Source organism: Panthera pardus, unplaced genomic scaffold (assembly GCF_024362965.1).
Source record: "Panthera pardus isolate Hobbes unplaced genomic scaffold, ASM2436296v1 HiC_scaffold_22, whole genome shotgun sequence".
Classification (NCBI taxonomy): Eukaryota; Metazoa; Chordata; class Mammalia; order Carnivora; family Felidae; genus Panthera; species Panthera pardus.
This window is the reverse complement of record NW_026526788.1, coordinates 11091325-11119234: the sequence shown is the minus strand read 5'-3', so window position 1 is coordinate 11119234 and position 27910 is coordinate 11091325. Positions and strand designations below refer to the sequence as shown.

Genomic DNA, 27910 nt, shown 5'->3' with positions numbered 1-27910 from the left:
CTAACTGCTTGCGGGCTGGTTCCCTGGCTGGAACGTCAGAGAAACATTATTTTGAAGTTAGAATCTACTTAAAATGAAAACTACTTGGCAACCTCTGTAAATCTGTTCGTGCCAGAAATGAATGAACACGATTCTGTCCGTTCTGATCGGGAACGTTTTCAAAGTTGGGAACATTTTTATATCAGGGAACTCCTATCCCCTCTCTGACGAGAACCGTGTTAATTAAACCTTATGACGTAAAACCAATTTCTTCTTACCTAGATATGCAAACATGTGTTGGTAAAAGACATAAAAATAACCATGCTGGATCTAAGGTGACGTGTTCTGAAGATTAGTACCGTCAACACCAGACATCTACCCGTGGACGTGTGGTTGCCGAATTTTCTTAAGATGTTTCCTGAAGTGACTGATATTTTATATTTATACGTTTTAGATCAGAAAGTTTGATATTTATTGCTCCTGCACATTTTGAAGTTCTCTTTTTGAGTTGCCCTGTCTCCGGAGAGGTCACAGTGCTTTTACGTCGGTACCTGTGAATGTACTCAAATACCATGACCAGATAATAAATCGTGCTGCAAACAACAACATGTCCAGTATTTGTAGAGGTCTCTGCGCATGTTTTCAGATCTTTAGCTGTTTCGCTGTATTCTTTAACTCGCTCCTGAAACATGTGGTTCCAAACAAGAAATTCTGAGTGCCAGGCGGTCCGAAGGCAGGCCATCTGGTTCTGCAGTCATTCCCCCCGGCGGAAAAAGATGAGCAGTTTTCACGTGCGAGAAGAAACATGCCCGCAGGCGGTAGAGCCGTCTTTCGTTCAATGTCAGCAAGTCCGGCTCAGAGATCCGTCTGCGGGGGTCCTAACGGACGAGACCAGAACGGTGAGCTCAGGGAGCAGGTGTCCGAGGGCTTGAGGTAGCAGACGATTCATTAACTTGATTTAGGTGACTGAACGCAGAAACGCTTGAGAGAAGAATAGAAAAAAAGAATCAGATTAAAGTGGACGGCTTGTTACCGTGAAAGTCAACGGGGGTGATGGGGAGGAGAAATGAAGTGTAGGAAATACCTGATAATTTTCAGCCGAAAAGAATAAATAAGAGAATAATTTGGAAAGCACGCTTGCAATGAAAAGTATCTGTATATAAATCAAGGCATGGGAAATTGGAAGAAAAATCTCTTTAAACTGAATAAGGTAATAACTACGATGTTATGGTGTAATCAGGCTTGGATTGGGATTTGTGACTGGTACCTAGATAATAAAAACATTTACCTGGATCAAAAGATAGGGATGAAATACAAGGAATAGGAGGCTTGTGTGCTATGTAGGCAAATTGAATTAGTGGGAAAAACCTAAGAATGGAAACAATTGTGGAGACAGAGTGTAACCTTATTGAGAGGTAGAACATTTGAAGAGGTAATTAAGGTGAGTTGAGGCCACTAGAGGGTCCTAATCCGATATGGCTGGTGTCCTGATGTGAAGAAGAGATTAGGGCAGGGACCCAGAGGGAAGACCAGGGGAGGACACAGGGACCAGACAGCCCCCCACAGGGAAGGATGCTTCCGAAGAAACCGAAAGTGCCAATGCCCTGATCTTAAACTTCCAGCCTCCAGAGCTGTGAGAAAATGAATTTCTGTCCCTTACACTACTCAACCTGTCGTATTTTATTATGGCAGTCAAGCAAACTAATACAGCACTCGATAAATGTTTACTGAAGTTGTTTGGTTTTTTTTTCCTCACAGACGGAATTGAAAATGACTTTCTTTGTTGTCATGCAGAAATGACTCTTGTCCCTAGACCTTGTCAATTATAGACAAGCAAGGCAGGATGTCTGTGGGTTATTCTCCGCTCCTGAGATTGCTCCTGGATTCTCTCGAGAAGTATTTTGTTTGAGGAGCGACTGGCATGCTATTTGAGGTGCGGTGTCAGTTAAGGTTGTATCATAGGGGTGGTCCGTGTCTCTCCCCACTCCATTCCATGCTGCCGCCACACAGGTCACACTGGAGGATACATTGTCACAACCACTTGGACCGGGACTGAGGTTTTCATTGGGAAACCAGCCACCATGGCCTCAAAACATGGTGAAACAGGTGTTTCTCACCCGACACATCTTACAGAATTAGGTAGCAAGCGAATGTCTTCTGTGAAGAAGATGCTTGAGACATGTGATGGGTTTGGCACAGATCAAGGAAGAGAGGCAGGCATTCAGCTCCTTGTTCTTCTTAGAAGAATTTAGCTGGTTATTTGTTGAGAGAACAAATAGACGAAACACTCTTCTCTGTTCCTGTAAGCGACGTGTTTCCTTTTTGAGTCTTGAAGTCTTGGCTCTTCATGAGGCAAGAAGGTGTTTTCCTTGGGGACAGCTGACAAAAACATTGGTTAGTGGCTTTTAGAGATTCATCATACGGATGTCCGAGAAGACTCGTTTTTTTTAATTATCGAAAGGCATGTCTTCGTCTGGGTTGCTCTCGTGGAAATACCATAAGTGGGTGGCTTAACCAACGTTTATTTCTCACAGCCCTGGCGGCCGGAAGTCTGAGAGAAAGCCAGCGCAGTTGGGTTCTCAGTGAGGGCTCTCTTGCAGGTTTACAGACCGCTGCCTTCTTGCCATGTCCTCACATGGTGGAGAGACCTCATCTCTCTCCTCTAGAGCCTCTTCTTATAAGGGCTCATCATGAGGGTTCTACCCTCATGATTTAATCACGTCCCAAAGGCTCCACCTCCAGACACCATCCCCCCAGGGATTAGACGTATGGATTTGGGGGGAGGGGAGTACAAACCTTCAGTCTGTAGCAAGGAAAGTGCCAAATAGCTGATAGTTTATCCATTTGCCATGTGTTATGGAAGCTGTCCTGTCCACCTCCCGAAATCCCATAATTACATTAAATAGCAGCATTCACGAGTATGAATCGCTGTTATTCTATTCCCTGTGATCTGGTGTTAAAATGCCTTCGAATAGTTTTACAGAATTACTCATTATGAAGATAGTTTTCAAAAAGAATGGCCAGGTGATTAAGTCATACTAGGTCTCAGATTTCAAGAACAGACTTCTTGAAAGAAAGGGGTTTTTTTAAATTAAAGCAATATATTTTATACTAATAATGATTTATAATTATGCTTTTAATTTTGTAACAATTAAAAAAAATTTTAATGTTTACTTATTTTTGAAGGAGAGAGAGAGAGAGAGATACAGAGCATGAGCTGGGGAGGGACAGAGAGAGAGGGAGACAGAGAATCCAAAGCAGGCTCCAGGCTCTGAGCTGTCAGCACAGAGCCCGACACGGGGCTCAGACTCACCAACCTGATCATGACCCAAGCTGAAGTCAGATGCTTAACAACTGAGCCACCCCATAATTTTATAATATTTTTATATTTAAAAGAATTTAATAAAATCCATATGCGTGTACAAGTTTGAATAATCAAAGGGGAGCTAGAGAAATGGAAGGGATAAAAATCTAGGGGAGAGAACATTATTGAGAAAGGAAACGAGCCAGAATTCAGGGTGAAGTTGTTTGGGACAGTACAGACGATGAGGGACAGAAAACAGAATAACAGAGAAGGGCCTGGGGAAGGGGAATGGGGACGGGCTGAGTGTTGTAGACTGGCTGTGCTGAATTGTTTGAAGCAAATACCGTGGGCATTATCTAGACCAAAAGACTGTCTAAAACCATGGAGATACTTTTTCTCCTCCATCAAGGGAGATTACCTATACCCCTGCAGTGACTGTGAAAATGAAAAATGGTTTATTCCAGTTCTCACGGTCCTCGTGGGTCCTGGATGTACCAGGGGATTGAGTGATGACACTATACTCTCGAATCTGAAGAGGATGTTTAAAATTCTCCTGTGCAGTTATTCCAAGAGAGAAAAGCGTTGACAGATGTTCGGAAAAAAAAAGTTTCATAACGTTTTCTCTCAATAAGAGGCTGATGCACCAGGAAAACATAACAAAACAAGTAGAAGACATTGCTGTATTCCTGTCTTCAAGCCAGGTTTTCTTACCTACAGAAATAAAGTATATGTTTGGTTCAGTTTGGTCTGGAAATGAAGTGTATGAATTACTGATTTAGCAGGTTCCTTTCAGCAATAAAATTTTACACTTACTGAAGTTTTTTTGCAGGGCCACACGTTATTTTTATTTTTTTCTTTGTGAAAAACTATTTGTGGCGGTAAAATTCATGCAACATAAAATTAATCATTTTTAAATTTACTTATGTATTGTTATTTATTTCTGAGAGAGAGAGAGCACAAGTGGGAGAGGGAGGGAGAGAGAATCCCAAGCAGACTCCCCGACGGGGGTCAATCCCACAACTCCGGGATCATGACCGGAGCTGAAATCAAGAGCCACCCAGCCACCCCCATATTAATCATTTTAAAGTGACTAATTCAGGGACATTTAGAACGTGTGCAGTATATAGTGCAACCCTACCTCTGTCTAGTTCCAAAACATTCCCATCACTCCAAGTAAAACCCCTGACCCATTAAGCTGTTCCTCCTACTTCCTTCCCTCTAGCTTCTGGCAACCGTTGATGCCCGCGGTCTCTATAAATTTATCTACTCTGGGTGTTTCATATCCTTGGAATCATACAATACGTGAACTTTTGCGTCTGGTTTCTTTCACCTTACATGAGTTTTGAAGGTCTGTCCACATCATACCATGTATCAGCGCTTTCTCCCTTTTTATGGCTGATATTCCATCGTATGGGTATGCCACAGTTCAACTGTCCATTCATCCAATGGTGGATGATTGGCATGTTTTCACCTTTTGACTATTGTGAATAGTGCTCCCATGAACATGTACTTTTTGAGTATCTGTTTGCATTTTGGAGGGTCTATACATAGCAGTAGAATTGCAGGGTCATATGGTAATTCTATGTTTACCTTTTTGAGGGACCACCAAACTGTATTCCACAGAAAACAGAAGCCGAACTATTTTACGTGCCCACCGGCAATGTACAAGGGTTCCAATTTCTCCACATCTTTGCCAACACTTTGTCTTATGATCGCTATCCTGGTAGGTGTGTTTTGTGGTATCCCATAGTGGTTTTGACAGAGCGGTACATTATTGACTTATTCTGTTAAAGTCAAATTTTAATAATAAAATCAGAGCCAATGATGAAGATGCCTGAGGCTCCCAGAACCTTCTGTCATCACATGCTTATTATTGTGGGGCACCCAGGCCCAGGCATTCGTCAAGTTCACTAGAACATGTTCAGAAGAAGAATTTTATCTTATCAAAGATGGTCAACTCTTCTGGGGTGGGTAGGATTAGAAATACAGAAGAGAGATCAACCAACAACAGCCATACTAATGGCATCTAAATCCTGCTTTGGCTTTGCGTGAGTCAGTGGTTTATGCCTTTGCATGGAAGAGGGCTCCCTGGGGACGTCCGTCTGAAATCACAAACTTTTCCTTTTAAAAAAAAAAAAAATTAATGTTTATTCTGTGAGAGAGAGAGAGAAAGAACGTGAGCAGGGGAGGAGCAGAGAGAGGGAGACACAGAATCTGAAGCAGGCTCCAGGCTCCGAGCTGTCAGCACAGAGCCCGATGCGGGGCTCGAACTCATGAACCCTTTGATCATGACCAAAGTCGGACGCTCAACTGACCGAGCCACCCGGGCGCCCCAGGGCAGGTGATGCCATTTTGTAGAGGAAGGTCTGATGTTAAACAATTTTAGGGCATTTCTTAAGGTGTTTCAGGTTGTGGCATATGCAGAGAGATCTAAAAGGGGAGGCAAGAATCAATCCAATGACAAGACAGAGGAATAAACTTCAAAACGAAATGTGGAGGCAAAGAAAGAGACGTGACCTAAGAAGAATATGAAAATACCATCTTTTGACTGGTGTGTCTACAGTGCCCTATATTTTTCTCCAAGGATGGGAAATCTGCTTGAGGATTTCTGAACTTCAGGCTTCCGAAAAACTGCCCTTACCTACGCTACGTAAGAGCCTCTGTCGTCATCAGTTTTGCTTAAAGGTAGCCTATGTCACAAAGGCAACCAGGCAAGCTGTAATCATTCGTATTCCCTTCGGTCTTCAAAGGGGCCATGAAGTTATCACAAGAACATTCTAGAATGGCTGTCACCATCGGAAACAAATTAGAGAGGTGGCAGTGCTGGGGTCTTCATTTCCGAGGTGCATTTCTGGAAAGGAGAAGAAGAATTTACCCCTCCAGATGAGGTGGTTGTGAATGGCAAATGAATCAGATACCAACTTTCTCACTCAAAATGGTCTTCATTTCTTACAATTGCTGTCTGACTTCGGGCCAGACATTTCACGGGCAAAATGTGGTGAACTCTGCTTTGGAAAATTACAATCAGGTCGTAGTCAAACTTCTAGAGTGTGTGCGTGGTTCAGTTCTTAGGAGATCTCTTTTCTGTTCCACACAGGTGCACACTGTCCCTTCTCTGGGCCTCTGCCGGGGACCCACGCCACGGACACCCCACTTCCCCTTCCCGAGCCTCAATACCCCTCCCTCCCCCACCCTTTTTTCCCAGTTAACACTTATTCTTTATGCCTTCTCTCAAGCATTACCTCCCCAGGGAGGCCTCCCCTGAGCCCCTGGCTGTAAGATACCCCACATGCACGTGTCCACTTTTGTAATCCTCACAGAGCACCCAGCCACCTGTTCAACGTCCATCTTCCTCGTAGACCGAAAGTTCCATGTGGGCAGAACCTTGCCTCTTGTCTTCATGGCGCTCGCACCTGCCCCAGTCCTCGCTGACAGCAGGTGCTCTGGAGACGGTACCTGAGTTAACCTGGGTCTCCCAGGGATGAACAGTGCTTGCACTCTGGTTTTCGTGAGCTGATGAGGAACAGCCACACCTAGGGCTGCCCTCCTCCTCCTCCTCCTCCCCCGCCTCCTCTTCTCCATCTCTTTTTTTCCCTCCAAATCTTTTTGAATAGGCTTAGTCGTAGCCATGGCTCCTGGTGGAGCTGTGTGCATTGGCTCAGACAGCCTCCTCCCTCACCGCACTCAGGAACTCTTCTCCAGGCCGTTCTGTGTCCGAAATCCTACTGGAGAGCCTCGAGCTCAGCCTGGCTGCAGGAATGATGCCACGCTGACGACAAAGACTTATGTTGCTGGTTTTATCTCCTCGAGATTCATCTCGGGCTCATCCACGAGACTCTGTCCAGCCCTTCGAATCACGGGGCATCTTATGGAATCAAGGGGAGGAGGTGTTGCTCTAGGACTGTGCACGGTGCGGAGACACTGAAGCTGGGTGCTCACAAGGAAGGGGCGACTCACTTAGGCTCATTTAGTGAGTGGTTCTGGCTCTCCTGGTCGCGCCCTCTGGCCATGGCTCCTTCAGATCCTGGGACTATTCCAAGCCCTCATTCGCTGACCAGAGAGCCCGCGTCCTCTGGTGGTGGATACGAGTAGGACAGTGGGGGGATTTGTTTTACTTTATGTAAACTCTGCAGTGATGACGGGAACGGTTGGTGATTTCTGCCTCAGTTACCAAAGCGATCTGGCTGCAGGGTGTCTGCACTAATGCCTAAGTTCAAGTGTAGGACGTAGGGGAGCGCCCTTGCCTGGTAAGTGTAATCCTGCAACTGGGAAATTTCCTTCCGTCACAGCATGTTACAGTGCTTCTCAAATTTTGCTGTGCAAAAGAGGCATCAGAGAAATCTTTTTTAAATATTTTGAGAGAGAAAGAGAGAGAGAGAAACTGGGAAAGGCAGAGAAAGAGAGAGAGGGAATCCCAAGCAGGCTCCACACTGTCAGCGCAGAGCTTGATGTGGGGCTCAAACCCACGACGGTGAGATCATGACCTGAGATGAAATCAAGATTTAGATGCTCAACTGAGTGAGCCCCCCGGGGGCCTCTCACCAGAGAAATCGGACAAAAACTCAAGCCCCTAGCCGTGGTTCCAGAGATTCTAGCTCAGTACGCTTTGGTTATGACCCAAGAATGTGCCCGTTTAAAAGGAGCCCCCGATGACGTTGACCTGTATGGCTTACTCCTTGAGACACAGCAGCCTAGTAGCTAAGAACCGGGCTTGGAACCAAGGTCAAGTTGCCCCTCTGCCAGGGGCAGGACCACTCACAGCTTCAGTTGCTTCATCTGTTAAAGGGCAGGAGGAATACCAAGTGCACAGGGCTCTTGTGGGATAAAATGAGGTCCTAGTGTAAAGGTTTGGTATAGAATCTGCTCAGGACAGTTCCCAGCACACGTCAGCTCTTTTTATTTGTGCTATTCGTCTTCATTAGTTCAAGCGACAGGGCCAGAGAAGCGTGGACTTTCTGGGCCAAACAGATAGCAAATCGTGCGTAAATCTCTGCGGTAAGATGCCGCGATGGACAGAGACCCCTCACTCGAAGGACCACCAGTGGTGACTGATCCCACTCGGACTTTCACACACAGGATGAGCGGCCCCCAGCTGGATTATCCGCCGAGGACGCCAAGCAGCCTGGGCAGAAAAGCACTTGAGAGGAAGGGCCTTACGGGTAGGGAAGATGTCTCTGTGCACCTTGGCACCTCCCAGGCCAAATCGGTAAAAGAGAAGTGGAAGTTGGCAGCTCTTCCTAATGATGATGTTAAGGGAACGTCTGTTTCTTCATCTGTGAAATGGACGCGATCACAAGATTGTGCCCACATCGTTCTGAAGAACACACGAGGGAGGATGTTTATAAAATCCCCTGTATGATGACGGACACAGTGGTCCTCGGCTGGTATTGCTAACGCCCCCTCCCTTCTCGTGTGAATAGATCCAGAGCCTCCTTTTCAGGCACAGATATTGACCGAGGGGAGGGGAACCGATGATCCAGTTGTGTAATGAGAGTTTAGAGCGCTGTTTCTTGTTTTTGAAAAAAAAATCTGTTTCCTCTGAAAGACTTAAAAGTCACACTTTCTTCTAATATACGGATGGTCCCAGCTCACAATGGTTCGACTTGAGGATGGTGTGAAAGCAAAAGGCATTCAGTAGAAACTGTACTTTGAATTTCGATCTTTCCCCGGGGCTAGTGCTCTGTGTGGTTCCCTCTCTCCCGAGGCTGGGCGGGAGCAGAGAATACAGCTCGTGGGGTCAACGACAGACCCCTTCCCGCCACTCTGTACCCATATCCTGTCTTTCACTTTACAGTACTTCATAAATTATATGAGACACCCAACACCTTTTTAATATATGAAATAGGCTTTGTGGTAGATGATCCTGCCCAACTGGAGGTTACTGTAAGTGTAAGTTTAAGGTCGCCTGGGGTAATTTCCAACGTTCGGTAGGTTTAAGTACGGAAAAAGCATTTCAACTTACGATGTTTTCAACTCGGGTTGAATTTGTTGGGCTGTAACCTTGTTGTAGGTCAAGGAAAATCTGTATATTTATTATGTTTCGTATGTGTTTAATATATATTATAATCAGACATCTGTGCGTGTGTAATACACGAAGTTACTATTCTGTATTCGCATATAAGGCTACCGGTACTGAGGTCATAAGACAGCAAAGTGATATAATGGCCCGGCAGGTTGTGAAGTCACTGTGGGTTATCCTATTGATATACTTTCATCCATGTTTCCATGTACCTGTGTATTTTCAAATTCTTTCCACTTCGAGCATTTAGTTGGAACTTCCCAGGTTAGTGTGAGTGTACCTTTTCCTGGGAAGCACGTCCACAGCCCTGTCATGTCCCGGGATGTGCCACCAGAGGGAGCCACGATGTAACGGGTAAGGTCCCCCTACAGAAACCTGAGAGGGGCAGAGGCCAAGGCCGCAGGTTACCAGTAACATATTTCAGATTTATTAAAAAACACGTAGGTAACAAGTCAGAGCTTTGGCTAGGAATGATTTGGAAAAGAATCGAAGGCGTTACTCCACAAAACATTCACAGTTGTGTGCCAGAGACAGACAAGAGAGCAAGGAAGTGTTTTAGAAGCATTTGCGGTGGACAATGGATGGCCCGGCCTCGTCGTATTCCTGTTTGCTGATCCACATCTGCTGGAAGGTGGACAGAGAGGCCAGGATGGAGCCCCCGATCCAGACAGAGTATTTGCGCTCCGGAGGGGCAATGATCTGTTGGCCGGGAGGAGAAAGAAGGACTGTTAGCGAATTAGGGTAGGACCATGCCACCATGGTCCACACAGCTCAGGTTCCAGGGACAGTCTTGGCTGTCAGATGCCCAACCCCAACCCCAACCCCAACCCCAACCCAAGGGATGTGACTAGGCTGTGAAGTTAGAGACTCTCCAATGTGCGCATTTGTTCCTCTGGTTTCTTTTACACAATCTATTCCAAAGCACCTGTAACAACTCTAAGGGGGTTGGTCTATGAAATGAGAAACTAAATGTGGGCCCCAAATCCTGCACGGCCTCTGCTCAAGAACACTGATGACGTCTCAGACGCTGTGTCTCAGAACTCAGCACGACACCAGCATCCTCAACGAGAAGCTTTGATTGTGCCAGAACTTACGAGACAAGTCTTGCTCCACCTGATTATGTCTACTGAGACCGTGGGGTCCCCCGGATGGATGACCACTTCCCTGGGGGTGGCTCCCAGTTGAGCTGCCCTGACTGGCTTTCCCGCTGCACAGGCCTGACACGCAGGCCATGCTCACGTTTCTTAAATGAATGGTTTGGACGCAGAGAGCAGTGAATCGGGGTCCAGGGGCCCCCTCCACCTGCCATCGCCCAAAACACAGATAGCTACAGTTAAGCCAGTCCCAAATCCACTCCAGACTTAGATTCTTGGGTAGAAACAAAGGTGGACATTTGGGCAAAAAAGACAAGGTATTTCTGAAACCCTGGCGGAAAGGTTTCATTTCTGTTTACCCCCCAAGCTCCGTTTGAACATTTATTTTTGAATACAAGTAGCTGCTTTTCACTGCGTGCTTACCACGTGCCTACTATGCTCAACGTTTTACATGAATTATTCTCATAACCACTTTAAAGAGTATTGAGTAGTGCCCTGCCACACGTGGGGAAACTGAGGCTGAGAGAGTTGTTGCTGCTGTTGTTGTTGTCGTCTTTAAGCAGACTCCACGCCCGATGGGGAGCTCAAACTCACAACCCCAAGATCAAGAGTCACGTGCTCTACCGACTAAGCCAGCCAGGTGGCCCCGAGAGACGTTGGAGCACAGGCGTAGGTCCCACTGGCTGTATGCCTGTCAGACCCAGTATTCAAACCCGGACCTCTCCCAGGTGGTTTTTTGTCTGTCTGTTTGTTTGTTTCATTTCGTTTCATTTTAGAAGTAACTTTTCCAGTTGGGGGTAATTTTAGATTTACGGAAAAGTGGTTAAAGCCAGTGCAGGGTTTCTATAGCCCCCTTCCAGTTTCAGTTTCGCCTAATGTCGTAACCTTTACTGCCCCAGGTTTTTAACGGTGTTCTCTCACCGCACCGGAGCCCAAAGTTCCATATTCATTTTATTCCAGAAGCTGAGTCTGGAGGAGCAGGAGCCAGCCAGTTCTGGCTGCAGCTGCTGTAACGCACCCCCACCTAGGCTGGCTTTGTCCGTGAGCCAGGAGCTGGTTTCCTGTCTCTCCCTCCAGGGTGGGGTGGGGTTGGGGGGGGAGACAGCCGATCAGAGGAGCATCCAAGAAACACCAGCCTCAGGAACCTGTCTCTCCTGTCACCATGCAGTCTTTCAGAGCCCGGGACGCAGGCCGAGAGCTCTGGTCTGGAACTCTGTACGTGATCTGCAGACCCTCTTCCCGAGAAAGAGAAGGGAGTGCAAATCACAGAGAAGGTGCCCGAACACTTCTCGTGTGTGTGATCTGCACGTGGAATGCCCTTTCCCCCGCTCCCTGTGACAGGGGTCAGAGAGTCCCAGCAGGGCCTTCTGATTTCAGAGAGTGATAACAGCTTTCGGGAATCACCGGGCACATGTAAGTTCGCCTCCAAAGAACGGTGTCTGTTTAATCTCTGAGTTCGCTTCGCTGGGACTCGGAACACAATAGAAGGGTCTTTGGTGGCTCGGGGACTGAGCTGGCTCATTCTGGAGTGATTCTGCGCTTCTGAGCGCCCGGATCAAAAGGCGCCCCAGACAGAGATGACGACCCAACGCTAATCCCGGCCACCGACAGGTGATCACTTTTAGTAGTGGAAGGAGGAGCGGATGCTATTGAACCCACGGCTTTTCAGCCTCTTCAGAAATATGTGTGGCTCCTCTGACTTTTTTTAAATGTCTCGGTGAGACGTGGATGCACTATTTTTGTGATGGGGAGAAACGACACGCGTGTATTTCTAAGAGCAATGACGGAAATCGTCTAGACTTATGGTGATCGCTTCACAATATATACAAATACTGAATTAGGTTGTACACCTGAAACGAATCCAATGTTATACGTGAGTTATATCTCCATAAAACAAATAAAGGGATACGCACGCACGGGAGCTTTGGTGACCTTTACCTGAAAGTAGTTGATAGACAAGATAATTGTAGATTAAATTTTGTATGGAATAACTTAGCTTCTCTTATGAACTGGACTGACTTATAGCCAATAAAGAGTGGAATTTGTGGGGGCGGCTGGGTGGCTCCATTGGCTAAGTGTCCAACCCTTGATTTCTGCTCAGGTCCTGATCTCATGGTTTGTGAGATGGCTCTGCACGTCAGGCTCTGCAGTGACAGCACAAAGCCTGCTTGGGATGCGCGCTCTCTCTCCTCTCTCTCTCTCTCTCTCTCTCTGCCTCTCCCTTGCTCATGCTCTCTCTCTGTGTCTCTCAAAGTAAAATAAACATCAATAATAATAAAAATAAAGAGTGGAACGTGTGGACGTGGACCCACCACCTAGTCCTGGAACCCATGAGCACACGTAAGTAACACGTGTTGCTCTGAAGAGCCCGTCACGTCTGGTGACGGGGTCGGTACCTCCAGCAGCAGAACCGTAGCATCTGACCCCGAACCGTACCTTGATCTTCATGGTGCTGGGCGCCAGGGCGGTGATCTCCTTCTGCATGCGGTCGGCGATGCCCGGGTACATGGTGGTGCCCCCGGAGAGGACGTTGTTGGCATACAGGTCCTTCCTGATGTCAATGTCGCACTTCATGATGCTGTTGTAGGTGGTTTCATGGATGCCGGCAGACTCCATCCCTGCAAAGGAGACACAAGCCATGACCCTCGGGTGGTGGGCGACACCCAGGTCGGACGCAGAAGACCCGTATGAGCCTCTGGGGCGGGGGGGGGGGGGTCTCACAGTGGGCTGAAGCTCGGCAGGAACCACAGTGTAAGAACCGCCCATCCGAGCGACCAGAAGGCTCTGGTAATGCTCCCTGTGCTCCCATGTCTGATCTAGCGAGGAGGCCCTGATGGGGCACCGTAGGGGCGGAGGGTTACAACATCACATCGCTGATCTTTAACAGACTCACTTCTAGGTGGGGTGCAAGGAAGGGCAGAGCCTTCAGGCCCCCCACAGAGGGTCCCGTGCAGAGCCAGCGCCCCTGCCATAGCTCAGGGCACTGACTCCCCGGGGAGGTGCTTCATCCGATTTGGACAAGGCTCCTTTCTCTTCTTTTTTTATGTTTCTTCATTTTTGAGAGGGGGGAGGGCCAGAGAGAGGGGGACAGAGGATCTGAAGCAGGCTTCGAGCTGTCGGCACAGAGCCGGACGCGGGGCTTAAACCCAAGAACCGTGAGATCATGACCCGAGCGGAAATCAAGAGTCCTATGTTTAATTGACTGAGCCACCCAGGGGCCCCACAATCCTCATTCTACACATGAAGACACAGAGGCTTGGGGACGTTAAGTGGCCTTCCTTCCCAAGATCATGAAAGTAGAACTGAGACTGAGCCCGGGCTCCCCCGTCCCAGAGCCCACCCTCTGTAAACAACAGCGCTAACCTTTGTCCGAGGTCAGTGCTCATGTGGGAACAGGCTCTTCCATTTTTCTCTCTCCCGCCCCACTCCTCCCCCAGTCCCAGCATTCAATGTTATCCTCCCCATCTGTCCATGGCTCCACTGTGTCCTCGGCACAGGCAAGATCTGATTTGTTCACCATTCTCCAGACACACGGACAGTGTTTGCTTAGAAAGAAAATTCCTGGGGCACCTGCGTGGCTCAGTCAGTTGAGTGTCTGACTTTTGGTTTCAGCTCAGGTCATGATCTCACGGTGCATGAGTTCAAGCCCTGCGTTGGGCTCTGCACTGACAGCACAGCCTGCTTGGGATTCTCTCTCTCCCTCTCTCTGCCCCTCCCCTGCTTGCACTTTCTCTTCCTGTCTCTCTCTCAAAATAAATAAGGAAAAAACACTCCTTTCCTGGCCTCCTTCTCTCTCTAAAACTGGGACACTCTTTCCCTTGCCCTGGTTTAGAAATGCATTTGGTCCTGTGGCCCCTGTCACATGTCCCCCCCCCGTGTAGAAGGATGCTGATGGCCAGGGGCTAGGGGGATGCAAGGGGCTAGGGTGCCTTCCCCTTCCCAGGGACGGGACGCTGGGACCCACCGATGAAGGACGGCTGGAACAGGGTCTCCGGGCAGCGGAAGCGCTCGTTCCCGATGGTGATCACCTGCCCGTCGGGCAGCTCGTAGCTCTTCTCAAGGGAGGAGGAGGACGCGGCTGTGGCCATCTCATTTTCAAAGTCTAGAGCTACATAGCACAGCTTCTCCTTGATGTCCCGGACAATCTCACGCTCGGCTGTCAAGATACAGACACGAGGGTTTGTACCTGTGCTAAAAACCCACCTGCCTCACATCAGTCTCTCCCACGGTGTGGGTTCACGGGGTGTAAGTTCACCCTTCTAGAGCCCCACATCCGCAATGGTAATGAAACTATAGAGAGTCCCTGAGGGAACCACTCTGTCCCTGGCAGAATGGTGGACTCGTGGAAAAGATTGTCTGGGAAATGCAGGGCAGGAGTGAAAGGAGCGAGCCAGGGAAAGGCGCAGAGGAGGGCAGCCTTCTGTACCTTATGTTTTCTTTTTTTCGGGAGCAACGGTTCACTCTCTGTTATAACTGTTTTATACTAGTTTGTCATATTGGATTTTTGGTTGACCAGGAAGTCTTATGCTGAAATCTTATGCTTTGGGGCCCCACGGTTTTCAAAAAGCTCCACAGATCCACAGTGCTTGGCCCAGTAGCTATACCACTGGTGTATCCATTACCTTCCAGAAGGAGGCAGGCCCTGGCTCAGGACCAGTCCTAGACCAGAAGGCTCAGTGATGCATATTGAAGGAGGTGTGGAGGAAGCGGGCGGCCAGTCCCTTCCAGATTCCTACACTTGGAACTTCTAAGCTATGGGTTCCATCCAGGCCCCTGGAACCTTTGGGAGATATTCTGGGGTTCTTTGCGGGGAGAAGAGGAATGTAGGAATTAATTCACCTCCCTACCCCAGAAGGAAGCCTGAACATCCACAGGGCTCAAGCTCAGAGTCTATAATAAACCTGAGGCATGTCCAGAAACTGAGATATTTGGACAGCACCTGACCGGTGAGTGGAGGGAAGGCGGTTAGGGCTGACGAGTGGAGGGAAGGCGGTTAGTGGAGGACATCCCAACATGTCTAGCACCGTGGGACTCTGCCTTGTAAGTTCGCACTGGGGGCCACCAACACAGAGGCCAAAGACACATGGATAGCTTCCTGCCAGGTTGGCCTTCATGCCAGCGAACAATCACTGAATTACTGACTTACAAACACTGAATTAGTGTCGGTATCACTTAATCCGGCAATCACGTCGGGGGTGAAACCTTATTCACGGATGAGGAGGCCGCAGGCTGGTGAGTTGGGTCACCCCCACTAGTGCGTGGCAGAACTGGGACCCACGCCCTACCTAGATGTCACCAAGCCCGCCAACCAGTGTGCCACATTCATTGCGTTCCATCTCTGCACTCTCAGCTTCCCATTTGTGAACAGAGGAGGTTAAAAAGTGTCCAAGTAACAGGCCCCTGACGAGCTTACGCTGGAGGTTCTCACCATTCTTCTCAAGAAAGAAGGCCGTGCTTTGCTCTGAGCGTCCGAGGCAGGCCTTGCCAGCTGCACGGTCCCCTCGCGTCATGTCCCTGGATGGTGGCCAGGGTCCTCGAGGTTCCCGTGAAGAAGACGCGGCCCCTGCACCCCCGCCCCTCACTCCCACGGGCCTCACTCACCGGTGGTCACGAAGGAGTAGCCGCGCTCGGTCAGGATCTTCATGAGGTAGTCGGTGAGGTCGCGGCCGGCCAGGTCCAGACGCATGATGGCGTGGGGCAGGGCGTAGCCCTCGTAGATGGGCACGTTGTGGGTGACCCCGTCTCCCGAGTCCAGCACAATGCCTGGGGGACAAATCGCACGACAAAAGTCACCACGGCCCCTGGTGCGTGGTCCCTGGCTGGCCCAGGAGAAGGGGAGTTTCTGAGCCTCTGACTTGAAAAAGAGAGAAAGCATGTGGTAGGATAGGCGAGGCAGGACAGGCTTGGGGAACATAAAGAAAGAACAGGAAGAGAGAAAAAGTCCTGCTGGAAATAGGAGCTTGAGGGCTTATTTTCATTATTTCTTTTAAGCTTATTTACTTATTTGTTTGTTTATTGAACATTTATTCAGTTTTGAGAGACAGAGATAGAGCACAAGCAGGGGAGGGGCAGAGAGAGAGACACAGAATCCGAAGCAGGCTCCAGGGTCTGAGCTGTCAGCACAGAGTCCGACGTGAGGCTCAAACCCACGGACCATGAGATCATGACCTGAGTCGAAGTGGGGCACTTCCCGACTTAGCCAGCCGGGCACCCCTATTTATTTTGAGAGAGAGCACGAGCAGAGGCAGAGAGAGAAGACAGAGAGAGAATCCCAAGCAGGCTCCACGCTTTCCGCACAGAACCTGACTTGGGGCTCGATCTCACCAACCGTGAGATCATGACCTGAGCCGAAATCGAGAGCCAGCCACTCAACCAACTGAGCCACCCAGGCACCCCTCCAGGGCTTGTTTTTAAAGGTGGAAAGAAGACCTTTCAGGGCTGGGATTGGCCCTGTCAGTTCTAACTACCCCCCACCCCAGGCCATCCAAACCCCATGTTGATAACCATCAAAGCCCACAACGGATGGTGCTTCCAGTCGGGGCTCCCAATACCGCGTCCACCTACCGGTCGTACGTCCAGAGGCGTAGAGGGACAGCACCGCCTGAATAGCCACATACATGGCCGGGACATTGAACGTCTCAAACATAATCTGCAAAGCAACCGAAAGAGCTTAAGTTAGTGATGTCTCCAGTCTCAGCAAGAATGTTCAGGGGAGCACCTCTTGCGGGTGGGCTCAGAATACAGATGGGCCCACCTGGCTCTGGGCAGAGGAGACTGGGGCAAGGGGGAGGTGCACATGTGACTGGCAGGGGCTGTGCGGGCTCTGGCCTTGGCCCTGGCTCCAGTGTGACCCAGGAGGGCTCGCCAGACTAACAGCTGACTTCTGTGGCCTTCCTTTCTGGTGTCTCAACTGTGAACGGAGGAGTTTGGTCTAGGGGAGCTTGAGTGTGGACAGTCGAGGACGCACGCATGATATCAAAGCCAAAAGACCAAGGAAAGACAGCATTCCGGTTTTGACGTCTCTAGTCTACAGGAGAAGACCTTTTAAACCAGAAGCTCAGATGGGTTTGGATTAGCCCGGTTCTGTGATTTGTCTGAAGTTCCTTTTAACCTCTTCCACTTTCCAGGGAGCTGCTGAGTCAATGCCAGCCCTAGACTCTGAGGCCACTTTGGCTGCTGTGGTCGAGACCTTGATTCCTGGAAGACAAGATCTGCCCACTGATAGCAGAGGACCACGTGTGAATGGCAGGGCCTCAACTCATGTGGTGTGGGGACAAGATCAGAATGGGAGCCCCTCCAGGTCACTCATGAGAAGTGTGTGCCCACAAACGTGGGCACGGGCCTCCATTTCTCCATCGGCGAAGCCCCCCCTGGGCCATCCCCCAGAATGTCTGACATTGTTTGCTAGAGAGCCATGCTTCCCAAATATTTTTCTGCCTCCGCACCATTCACAAGGACGATCACGCCCATCAGAAATGACATCGCTTGCCTCACGGAGTGACTCCCAGGCACACAGATGTCCCCTGGAGAGAATGACCATGCATGTGTTGGGGTAATCAGCAAGAGCTCTTCTGGGGAAGAAGCCATACAGTATTTCTATGATGTCTATGGATTGTTCTCCAAGGCCAAAAGATCCTAGGTCAGTTCCAGGCTCTGGCACGTCTAGCTGTGTGACCTTGGGACAGTCTTATGTATTGGATCCTTGAATGATTCATTTATATAATCAGATATATAATTATATAGTCATTTATATAATATAACATGCTTCGCATTGCTAAGATTTAAAGAGACCATGCATGTAAAATTCTTAACCCAGAGCTTAACTATAACAAGTGTTAAATTGACATCAGATTTTTTATTCGATAGCTCATCCAAACTGGAAACCTTGTCTGGCTGGTGGAATGGATGGTCTCCTGCTATAAGGTCTTTGAGTTTCAGCCTAGTCACAAGAGTGCCAATAAAAACCATTCGGTGAAGCATCCGACTTCGGCTCAGGTCATGATCTCGTGGCTCACAAGTTCAAGCCCCGCATCCGGCTCTGTGCTGACAGCTCAGAGCCTGGAGCCTGCTTTGGATTCTGTGTCTCCCTCTCTTTGCCCCTCCCCTGCTCACACTCTGTCTCTTTCTCTCTCAAAAACAAATTAAAAAAAATAAATAAATGAACTATCCTTTGTTGAATGTTTACTATATGAGGCACCATGAAACACATTTAACATTTTGCCTCGTTGATCTTCACGTCAGCCCTCTGAAAAGTGATAGCACTAATATTATTCCCCATGTATAGATGGACAAGGAAACTAAAACTCAAAGAAATGAAGTGGCTTCATTAAACTCACGTAGCTGATGAGTGACAGATCCAGTTTGCAAACCTCTCTCTGACCTAAGAACCAACTTCCTGCCGTACTTTGAAACGATTTCTCCTTGGAAGTTTTTAAGCTAACGTAACACCTTTGACAATGAAATATTTTCATTTCCTATTGCTTTTGGAGTCACGGGGCAGTTTCTGCAGTAAGGATGTGAGTTACCACGGCCACGCTACTGTCTCTGGCCTCCCCGGAGTCCCTGGAAAGCTGTTGGTCTGTGAGGGGGCCGCTGGGCGCACTATCTCTCTGCTGTCCTGCCCCGCCCCTTTCCAACAGGACTGTCCCCTAACCCCAAATGCTGGATCCTGGAGTGGATGCTCACCTGGGTCATTTTCTCCCGGTTGGCCTTGGGGTTCAGGGGCGCCTCGGTGAGCAGAGTTGGATGCTCTTCGGGGGCGACACGAAGCTCATTGTAGAAAGAGTGGTGCCATATCTAGCGGGGGACGGAGGAGAAACACAATGATGCAACGTCACGGAAGGCTGCAGACCCCAGAGAGGGGCCGGAATGAGCTAAATGAAACCAGGATCAAGCAGAATGTTACAAGCACTCATCAGATGTCTACAACTTTACTGACGTGGGCACCGCAGCCCAGAGATTGTGCGTAACTTACCCAAGGGTTCACAGCTCGTAAGCGACTGAGCAAAATCCCAAACCCAGGACTATGGGCCAGGATGGCATGGTGGCTCACAGCACAGAATCTGAAGTCAAAACGGGTTCTAATCCCCCATTTCTTGGTTGTGTGAGCTTAGGCAAATTTTAACCCTTCTCGGCTCACCTCACCATGGGTAATATCAAAATAACTAGTATGTCTTTGCAAGAGCCCTACAGTTACTATTGAGTCCAGGGTCTGACCCAGAATGAATATTCTTATTATTCAACTATATCTTTTTTTAAAGTAATCTCTGTGCCCAATGTGGAGTTGGAACTCACAACCCTGAGATCAGGTGTCTCATGCTCTACCGACTGAGCCAGCCAGGCGCAAACCGTGTCTTTCCTCCTCCTTCCACTTTAGTGAATATTCACAGCAAAATGGTTTAGTTTAGCAAGCAAGAGGACAAATGAGTGAATGTGGGAATGGGAGAATGAAGCTGACCTAAAAAAATCTAGTTGCCCTTTTTAATACACTTCAGGAAATTTCCCTCTGCGATATATGCTAAGAGGACAGGTCTCCCCGCCTCCTCTCTCCCCTCCTTGCTCTCCAGGGCTGGCTGAAGACTGCCTTCCGTGGTGCCCTCAGGACCTCCCATTGGTGGTCAGGTGCTTGACCTTCAGGTGCTTCCCAAAAAGCCTGCTCCTATTCATAGCGTGTTTGTGTGATGTACTCTGGTCGTGAGTTTGCTTCATGGTTGAGCATCCTCTTTAATCATCAGATGCCAAAGAGAACAAACCATTGCAAAGAAGTCTAAATTAATGATTTCTAAAGGCCTGGAAATTCTCCCCTGGCACCAGGAGTATTAGATTCATCCAGAATGAAAACAAAACAGGAACAGCTTGTGAAAATTGACAAATTGACGAAAGCTAGATTGATCTTGTCCCAGTCTCTCCGGTGTTGAATTTGCGGTTTCTAGAAAAGAACTAGGGAGCTTGAAAGTTATACCCCTCTGGGGGAGCAGAAATGGCAGAGAGCTCAAGAAATCCCGCCAGTCATATTATATACTGTGGTTATTCTGGAACAGCACTGACGATACAGCTTATCCCCCCCGGCCCCGTCCACAAACCTCTCTGCCCACCCCCCTCGCCTCTCTCTCTCTCTCTCCCGAAGACGCTTTAAATTCAGATTTTAGAAATGATGACTTTATTCATCCCAGTGTTCTGCCTGCGGTCTGAGATGCTGCCAGCTCCACGGGGAAGCTCTTTTTTTTTTTTTAATTTTTTTTTTTTTTAACGTTTATTTATTTTGGGGACAGAGAGAGACAGAGCATGAACGGGGGAGGGGCAGAGAGAGAGGGAGACACAGAATCGGAAGCAGGCTCCAGGCTCTGAGCCATCAGCCCAGAGCCCGACGCGGGGCTCGAACTCACGGACCACGAGATCGTGACCTGAGCTGAAGTCGGACGCTTAACCGACTGAGCCACCCAGGCGCCCCCGCACGGGGAAGCTCTTAAGAGCATTTCCTGCTGCCGTTAATAGCGTCTCTCAGCACCAACTGCAGCCTTAACCAAACCCAGCCTCTCAGACTAAGCAAACCTAAGGAAACGCAATTTTTACAGACAGCTAGAGGCTTCGGCATTATTGCTGATCAATTCTGGCAATACCACTTTCTGAGAGCGTGTGTACATGCGTGTGCCTGTGTGTGTGTGTGAGTCTGTGTGTCTGTGTGAGCGTGCGTGCGTGTGTGTGAATGAGCGTGCACGTGGGTATGCGTGTGCGTGCCTGTATGTGCATGTGTGTGAGCATGTGTGAGTTGTGTGTGCGCCTGTGTGTAGGGAGCTTACAAAAGTCCAGATATTGTGGTTCTAATATATTTTGCTACCTTAAGAGAACTAGTGTCTTGTTCTCATTGGTCTTTCTGTTTTTTCTCCGATCGCTTGCGTGTCTATGATGCCTAATACCAAACATCAAAATCCTAGGATTTAACTCTTCTCGGAAGCTCTTTTATATGAATCTGGGAGGTTTTAAAGCACCCTCTTCATAGAACACAGAGAGGCACTTTCTCAAATACTTATTGAAAAATGTTTGTCCGCTCCTTGCGCTTCAGTGCACTGGGGAACTTTCAGGAATGTCCCAAATCCACAATGCCACGGCTCTCCCTTCTAGAGTGAAAACTAAAATACTTCAAAAAAACGTTCAGGGTGAGTTAATGGAAAGCTTCCAAAAGAGCATGGGCCGGGCGGGGCTTCACCCAGCTCTCCTCCACTGGGAGTCCTTGCCTCCCTGCCTCCAGTAGGCGGTGAGGGGGCGGGAGTGGGAGTGTTGTTCCCCCCTCCCTGCCCACCCCCCCACCTGCTGGCCTTAGGAAGGTAATCCAGTGCAACAGGCTCTTAATTCCCACCACTGGCAAATGGCTACTGTTCGAATCCACAGAACAGTATCCCTCTGATTAGTGTAGAAACCCTGTTAGGCAAGAGATTTGTGTGTGCGTGTTTTTAAAGACGTATTTCAGGATTTTTTTTTTCAACAGTAACAAGATGCTTTGAGCCAGGAGCCACAGAAACCAGGCATCCTGAGGGCTCCGCACACAGAGAACCTCCAGTACCTTTTCCATATCGTCCCAGTTGGTGATGATGCCATGTTCTATCGGGTACTTCAAGGTCAGGATTCCTCTTTTGCTCTGTGCTTCGTCCCCCACGTAGCTGTCCTTTTGTCCCATGCCCACCATTACTCCCTGCAAAGATTCAACACAGCACAAGTCAGCCTCCCCCAGGACTCGTGGACTGATGACAATCCAGTCACAAAGGGTTAAGTCATTGCGGTAGAAAGTTCCCCTTTTGGTATCAGGAACATGACATTCTGTCTTAGGGTCACTATGCTCTGAAGCAACATCCCTCAGTTGATTGGCAACAGGCCTGAAGCAGTCTCCAAATAGCAGAGGGCCCTGCGGGGGAAGCAACTTTACGTTGCGTTTTTTTTGTCTGCCGTATTTCTTAGCAAGCTCTATTAGGACAGAAGCTGTGTTGGCTTGTTCACCACGACAACAAATTGCCAGGGACTTATGTGTCACTCAACAATTACTTGCTAAATGAATGTATGAAATTTTACATATTAGTTAAATGGCACTGTGCTCTTATAAATCCCTTAAGCTATTAAAATTGTCACCCACCCAAGAGTATGTGAACAAGCATCATATCTACAAATGACCACTCAGTGCTTCGTTTCTAATGGATAAATCCATACCAGTCAACAGTAAGACATTTGCCTAAACTAGGCAGAAGTTTTTTTTTTTTTTTTTAATATAATTTATTGCCAAGTTGGCTAACATACAGTGTGGACGGTGTGCTCTTAGTTTTGGGGATAGAGTCCCATGATTCATCACTTACATATAACACCCAGTGCTCCTACCAACAAGTGCCCTTTAACGCAATAAAGAGAAGCTTAAAAAACAAACAAAAAACTCCCCAAAAACAAAAACAAAAGAAAGGGAATTCTCATTACTGGGATTTTAAATTGCACTGGGGTGATTGTTTTAGAATTGCAGAACAGCATGGCTGCTAGAGATCCATAAATAGTGGCTTGTGCAAAATATCTCCATGCATACAGTTCAACAAAGAAACATCTCAGGTTTCATTCAGTGGAAGGGGCTATTATTCATTCTTGCGACCGTATGCCAAACTGAGAGCCACGAATATCAGTCAGATAGGGTCAACGAGCAGCTATATTTCTGACATGAAGAATTTCTAAAACTGAGAGGTTTTTTTTTTACCATATGGCTCAGTTTTTTACCATATGGTTGCCCCCAATATTTTGTTTATATGTAATGTTCTATAAAATTAACATGTGGCTGTCTACATATATTTCATTGACACCTAAAGTATGTAAAATTACCTTCAGTAACAACGCTCACTTTCATCTAATATCAAGACCTTTGAGAGTGAGTGCCCTCGGCCTTTAATTTAGTTTCTTTCCAAAGAGTAGCTGAGGTACACATTATTAGGTACCTCATAGTATTTCTGATGATGATGATAATGATCATGAGACAAAAAGGTGAACTTATATCTGATAGGTGAACTTTACATCTGATAGGCACCCACCAGACAATCTGTCTATATCATATGTGAAATTCACACTTACTCCTACACATCCATCACCAGAGGTGTATTTTTAACAAGGTCACATAATTTCTGGGCAGAAAGCAATAGACAGACTGTGGGTACTCATGGGCACCCCGTCACAGAGGGGCCTGATGTGTGGCCCTGTTTCGCTCTACTGCAATCCAACCTTCCTTTTCTTGAATAAATCTGGTGTGCGACATCGTGTGGTTTTAAGGTATACGGTTGTTCTCTGGATGCATTTGTGTCTTGTCACGCGATGGTCGATGTGGCGATATTCATCACGTTACATAATTGCAGTACAATATTGCTCACCTGATGCCTGGGGCGCCCCACAATGGATGGGAAAACGGCACGGGGAGCATCGTCCCCAGCAAAGCCGGCCTTACAGAGCCCAGAACCGTTGTCACACACGAGGGCAGTGCTGTCCTCTTCTTCGCACATCTCGGCTGGAGCTGCTTCACAGGGTCCTAGGGGAACAGGAAGGAAGCCGCCCCCGCTGTCATCCAGCAGCCATGTCATTTCACTGACCACTCCCACCTTCCAGAAGGGATGTGGGGTCCTTCTCTGTACTCCCGGAGCGCACTCCACTGACCCTTATACGACACAGCATTTATCTCAACGTACCGTAATCAGACTGACGCCAGAACTCAGACTTCCACATTCATACAACTGACCTCTAGCACGGTGGCCAGCACATCACAGGTGCTCGTGGGCACTTTAAAGAATAACCAAGCAGGTGAATAAATGAACAACCGCAGAGCGCAGACAGGAAGATCCGATTAACGTGTCATGTGGGAGAGAAGTTTCTGGAATATGCTGTCTGCATTGGCCCGAACACATTTTTCTAGATATGTTATAACTTTTAACTATTTTCTTTAAAAGGTAGGTTTTGAGGGCCAGGCTGCATGTGAATATTTGGAAATGTTGAATGGAAGGTGTTTAAAAGAAAAATCTCCGGGCGTCTGGGTTGGTTAAGTGTCTGACTTCGGCTCAAGTCATGATCTCATGGTTTGTGGGTTTGAGCCCCACATCAGGCTCTGTGCTGACAGCTCAGAACCTGGAGCCTGCTTCGGATTCTGTGTCCCCCTCTATCTCTGCCCCTCCCCTACTTACACTCTGTCTCTCACTCAAAAATAAATAAACATTAAAAAAAAAGAAAAATCTCTTTTGGTCCTGAGAACTTTTATTTTACCTTTGGAGAAACATTAAAAACAATTGAAACTTTCTAACAAGGTGCTTGAAATTTTAGGGGCCATAGTTATTCTCCATTAATAAAAATAACAGCTAACCTAAAATCCAAGCGAGGGAGAGTCTAATAAGTTACACATACCATAGTATAATATTTTGCTGTCATTAGGAAAGATAAATTAAGAGATAGGGAAAAGGTATATTCTATGTAAGAATAATAGATTAGAGAAAGTAACATTGTATGATCCTATTTAAAAATGTACATTTATGCATTGAAAACAGGTCAATTGTATTTGCCAAGATGTTGATGAGTATTATTTTGAGACAGTGGGTTTTGTAGGTGTTTTTAATGATCTACCCTGGGTTTTGTAATATTTTCTAAATTGGGCTTGTATTCAATATTTTGAATATCCAACTCTTAAGCTCCAAGCCTATAACAAAATCTGAAAAGTGGGAACAAAGCAGCAGCTTTGGAGAACAGGTCCATTAGAGAGACCATTTGCATGCAATGCCCTCATTTCTACTAATGAGAAAACCCAGAGGAAGTGTTTTGCTCAAGGGCACACAGGGCACTGGAGGCAGAGTTGAACCAGAGACCAAATGTCCTTGGCTACCCCCTGGACTTTCAATTCAGATTCCCTTCCATCTTTCCAAGCAGAATTATCCCATAAAAAGAGGGACACCCACCGTTGTCTGCCCGACTTTGAGAGCTTAGGATTTCAAGCTGAGGAAGATTCTTCTAAGTTGGTGAACCCATTGCACACCCTGACCCAGATATGAAATGCAATTCTTTAAAGGAAATTTCTGGGATGTAGGAGAAGAAGAAAAAAAAAACAAACAACTTTTGCTTTTGTTCTGGAGCTCTGCCAGATCATTCCCATGAAATCAGTGCTGTTTCTTTCGGAATGCTGTGTAACCCTTCGCAAAAGCATGAATCTCAACTGAGGCGATGCATTTTAAAATCCAGGACGGGTACTATTCTCTCCCATTGACAAACAAGGAAATCAAGACTCAAGGCATTGAAGTGACTTATGCAAGATCCCAAAGCTGGTAAAGTTAGGACCACGGAGATGGCAGAGTATGATGATTATAGGCTGCGACCTAGTAAGGTATTTAACATCTCTAAATCACAGATTCCTTCCCTGTAAAACAGCAATAATATCAGTATGTGCTATACAGAGCTCTTACAATGGGGGGTTAGATTTTTAAAAAGCATTTGAAATGCTTTGTAGTGGCAAACACATTACGGATGCCCATAAATGTTAGTTTTAAAGGGATGATCATTGATAGCATGATAGCACTATGATCATTATCCCGTCCTCTTTATTTCTAGTTTTTGCTTTCTTTCCACACTGCCTCCAGGTGTAGCATGGGGATCCTTGACCTGTGGATTCCACTCCTAAGAATGGAAAACAAGACTTGCCAATGGCTTGCTCTTTCCTTCCCCACCCCTCCCTGCCCTTTCCAGATGCTGGATACCGCTCGGCATTCCTGTGATTGGCTTCCGTCCTACAGAAGGACGAGGGGAGTGGAGAAGTGAGATACGTAGAGGAGACAAGACAGGGCAAGAAGTGAGAGTCGGAGGCGTGTGTCAGAGGCGGCCAGCACCAGCGGCGGGCTCTCTGTGGATGCACTAAGCAGACTTTCCAAACCCAAAGAGCTGAAAACAGGACGACATACTTGGATATAGGACGCTCTGAGAATGTGACAGGACGGTCACCAGGAGCGCACGTCCCCTTCCCTAACTCTTTTGTTGGCCGGGAGGGCTTGGGGCTTGAATATACTGCAGAAAAAGCAGGCTGCCCCAGAGCATCAGCAAACATGCGGAAAATTTAAAAAATCTCAAAAGTCGGTAAACGTGTTCTTATTTGGTATAAAACAAAACAAACAGACAAAAAAGCCCAGGAGGGATTTTCTAATCTCTCGGATGAGCACTGTCATTGGAGAAGTCTCTGTGTCCCCGGAAAGAAGCCGACTCAGTGATGTCCAAGCCTTATCTGACCTGAATGAGCAGCCGGGTTTGGAGCAAAGCATTTCCTAATTAGGTAAAACACACACGAGCGTCTGCGTTTGGAACTGCACCCTGGTCGGGGGGTTGTTCCAACTGCTTTTGCCTGCATCTTGTGCCAAAAATGAGTAGTTAGTGTGGGGAAGGCGGGGGGGGGGGGGTAGTGGGGGAGGAAGGACACTACAGTTCCCAGCTCATCCGTCTTGAAATGCAAACCATATTTAGTCATGGATCACAGAATGAAGGCATATCTCAGTGTGGAAACTCTAGTCCGGGCTGAAGCAGCCAAGCCCCGATTTCCAGGTTCAGCCCGGGGACTGCCGCCTCGCTGCGGGGAGAGAGAAATGCAAACCAGACGTCCCTTAGGCTGACACACAAGCAGTTGTCAGCCGCTCCCTCCCTCTTTATTCACAGAGAAAGATACAGCCTGTTTCCTGCTGCAAATGACCAGTGGAGCGTGCGAGCCACAGCCTGGAGTGTAAGTTCACAGACATGCCTTTGCTACAGAAGACACTACCAACTGCAGCCACAGGAACCCTGATGCGAGCACGTAAACAGCCAATACCAAACACGAGGCCACTAGACTCTGTTCACTTCTCAAATGCATTTCCAGGCGCCTCCAGCGGCCCTGAAAATACCATCCGATGAAAAATCCCCACGCCAAAGGGAACCACAAAAAGTACTAGGATCCCTGGTGCCTAAGTAGAAATAAATGCGTAACTTACTGGAAATTGCTAGGTTGCATCTCTGAAAGAGCACAGCCAGACCTGGGCTGTGGATGTAGTATAAACAGATGGTGCAGGGGACACACAGATTCTGTTCTGTCTTCCTTTCCTCCTCCCCCCACGCCAAACCGCATCTTAACTTTGTTCTTAATATTAGATATAATGGGAAGCTAAAAGCTACAATCATCTTAGTACTACAATGTTCATTCAGAAATTGCAGAGGGCACAAGCCCAAGTAAATCTCTGCAGATGACGTCTGAGTGCACTGAGTAATGTCAAGGCGCCGGGATGGGGAAGTCACAGCCCTGGGTCCGAGCCACTTACCCTGACAGCGCTCAGCTGGGCTTCTCCGCTCTGGGTGGTGTTCAGGGAAGCTGAACGCTGAAGGGTTATATAGCCCCTTGGCCTGCTTCCCTCCCCTTTGCTTCCCAAACAAGGAACAAAGATAGACTTGGGCCTGGCGTTCAGGCTAACACAACCATATAGGGACCTCAGCACAAAACTCTCTAATCTGGGTGGC

General features: G+C 47.8%; 2 protein-coding genes across 3 annotated transcripts in view; one reads left to right on the top strand and one right to left on the bottom strand.

The window, feature by feature from the left end:
* Nucleotides 1–585, top strand: part of STAMBPL1 (STAM binding protein like 1) — a 47171-nt gene extending 46586 nt beyond the window's left edge. For both annotated transcript variants that reach the window (XM_019430053.2, XM_019430056.2), the window contains exon 11: nt 262–585. In XM_019430053.2, coding sequence (XP_019285598.1) covers nt 262–318 — 57 coding nt within the window. In that variant the 3' untranslated portion in view covers nt 319–585. The remainder of the gene's footprint in view (nt 1–261) is intronic.
* Nucleotides 586–9706: 9121 nt separating this feature from the next.
* Nucleotides 9707–27818, bottom strand: ACTA2 (actin alpha 2, smooth muscle). The gene is made up of 9 exons (XM_053910233.1): nt 27715–27818; nt 23782–23936; nt 21957–22085; nt 19082–19192; nt 16961–17045; nt 15998–16159; nt 14361–14552; nt 12833–13014; nt 9707–10001 (listed from the first exon to the last, which is right to left on the bottom strand). The coding sequence occupies exons 2-9, from the start codon at nt 23908–23910 to the stop codon at nt 9858–9860; spliced, it is 1134 nt and encodes a 377-aa protein (XP_053766208.1). The 5' UTR covers nt 23911–23936; nt 27715–27818; the 3' UTR covers nt 9707–9857.
* Between the last annotated feature and the right edge of the window lie 92 nt (nt 27819–27910).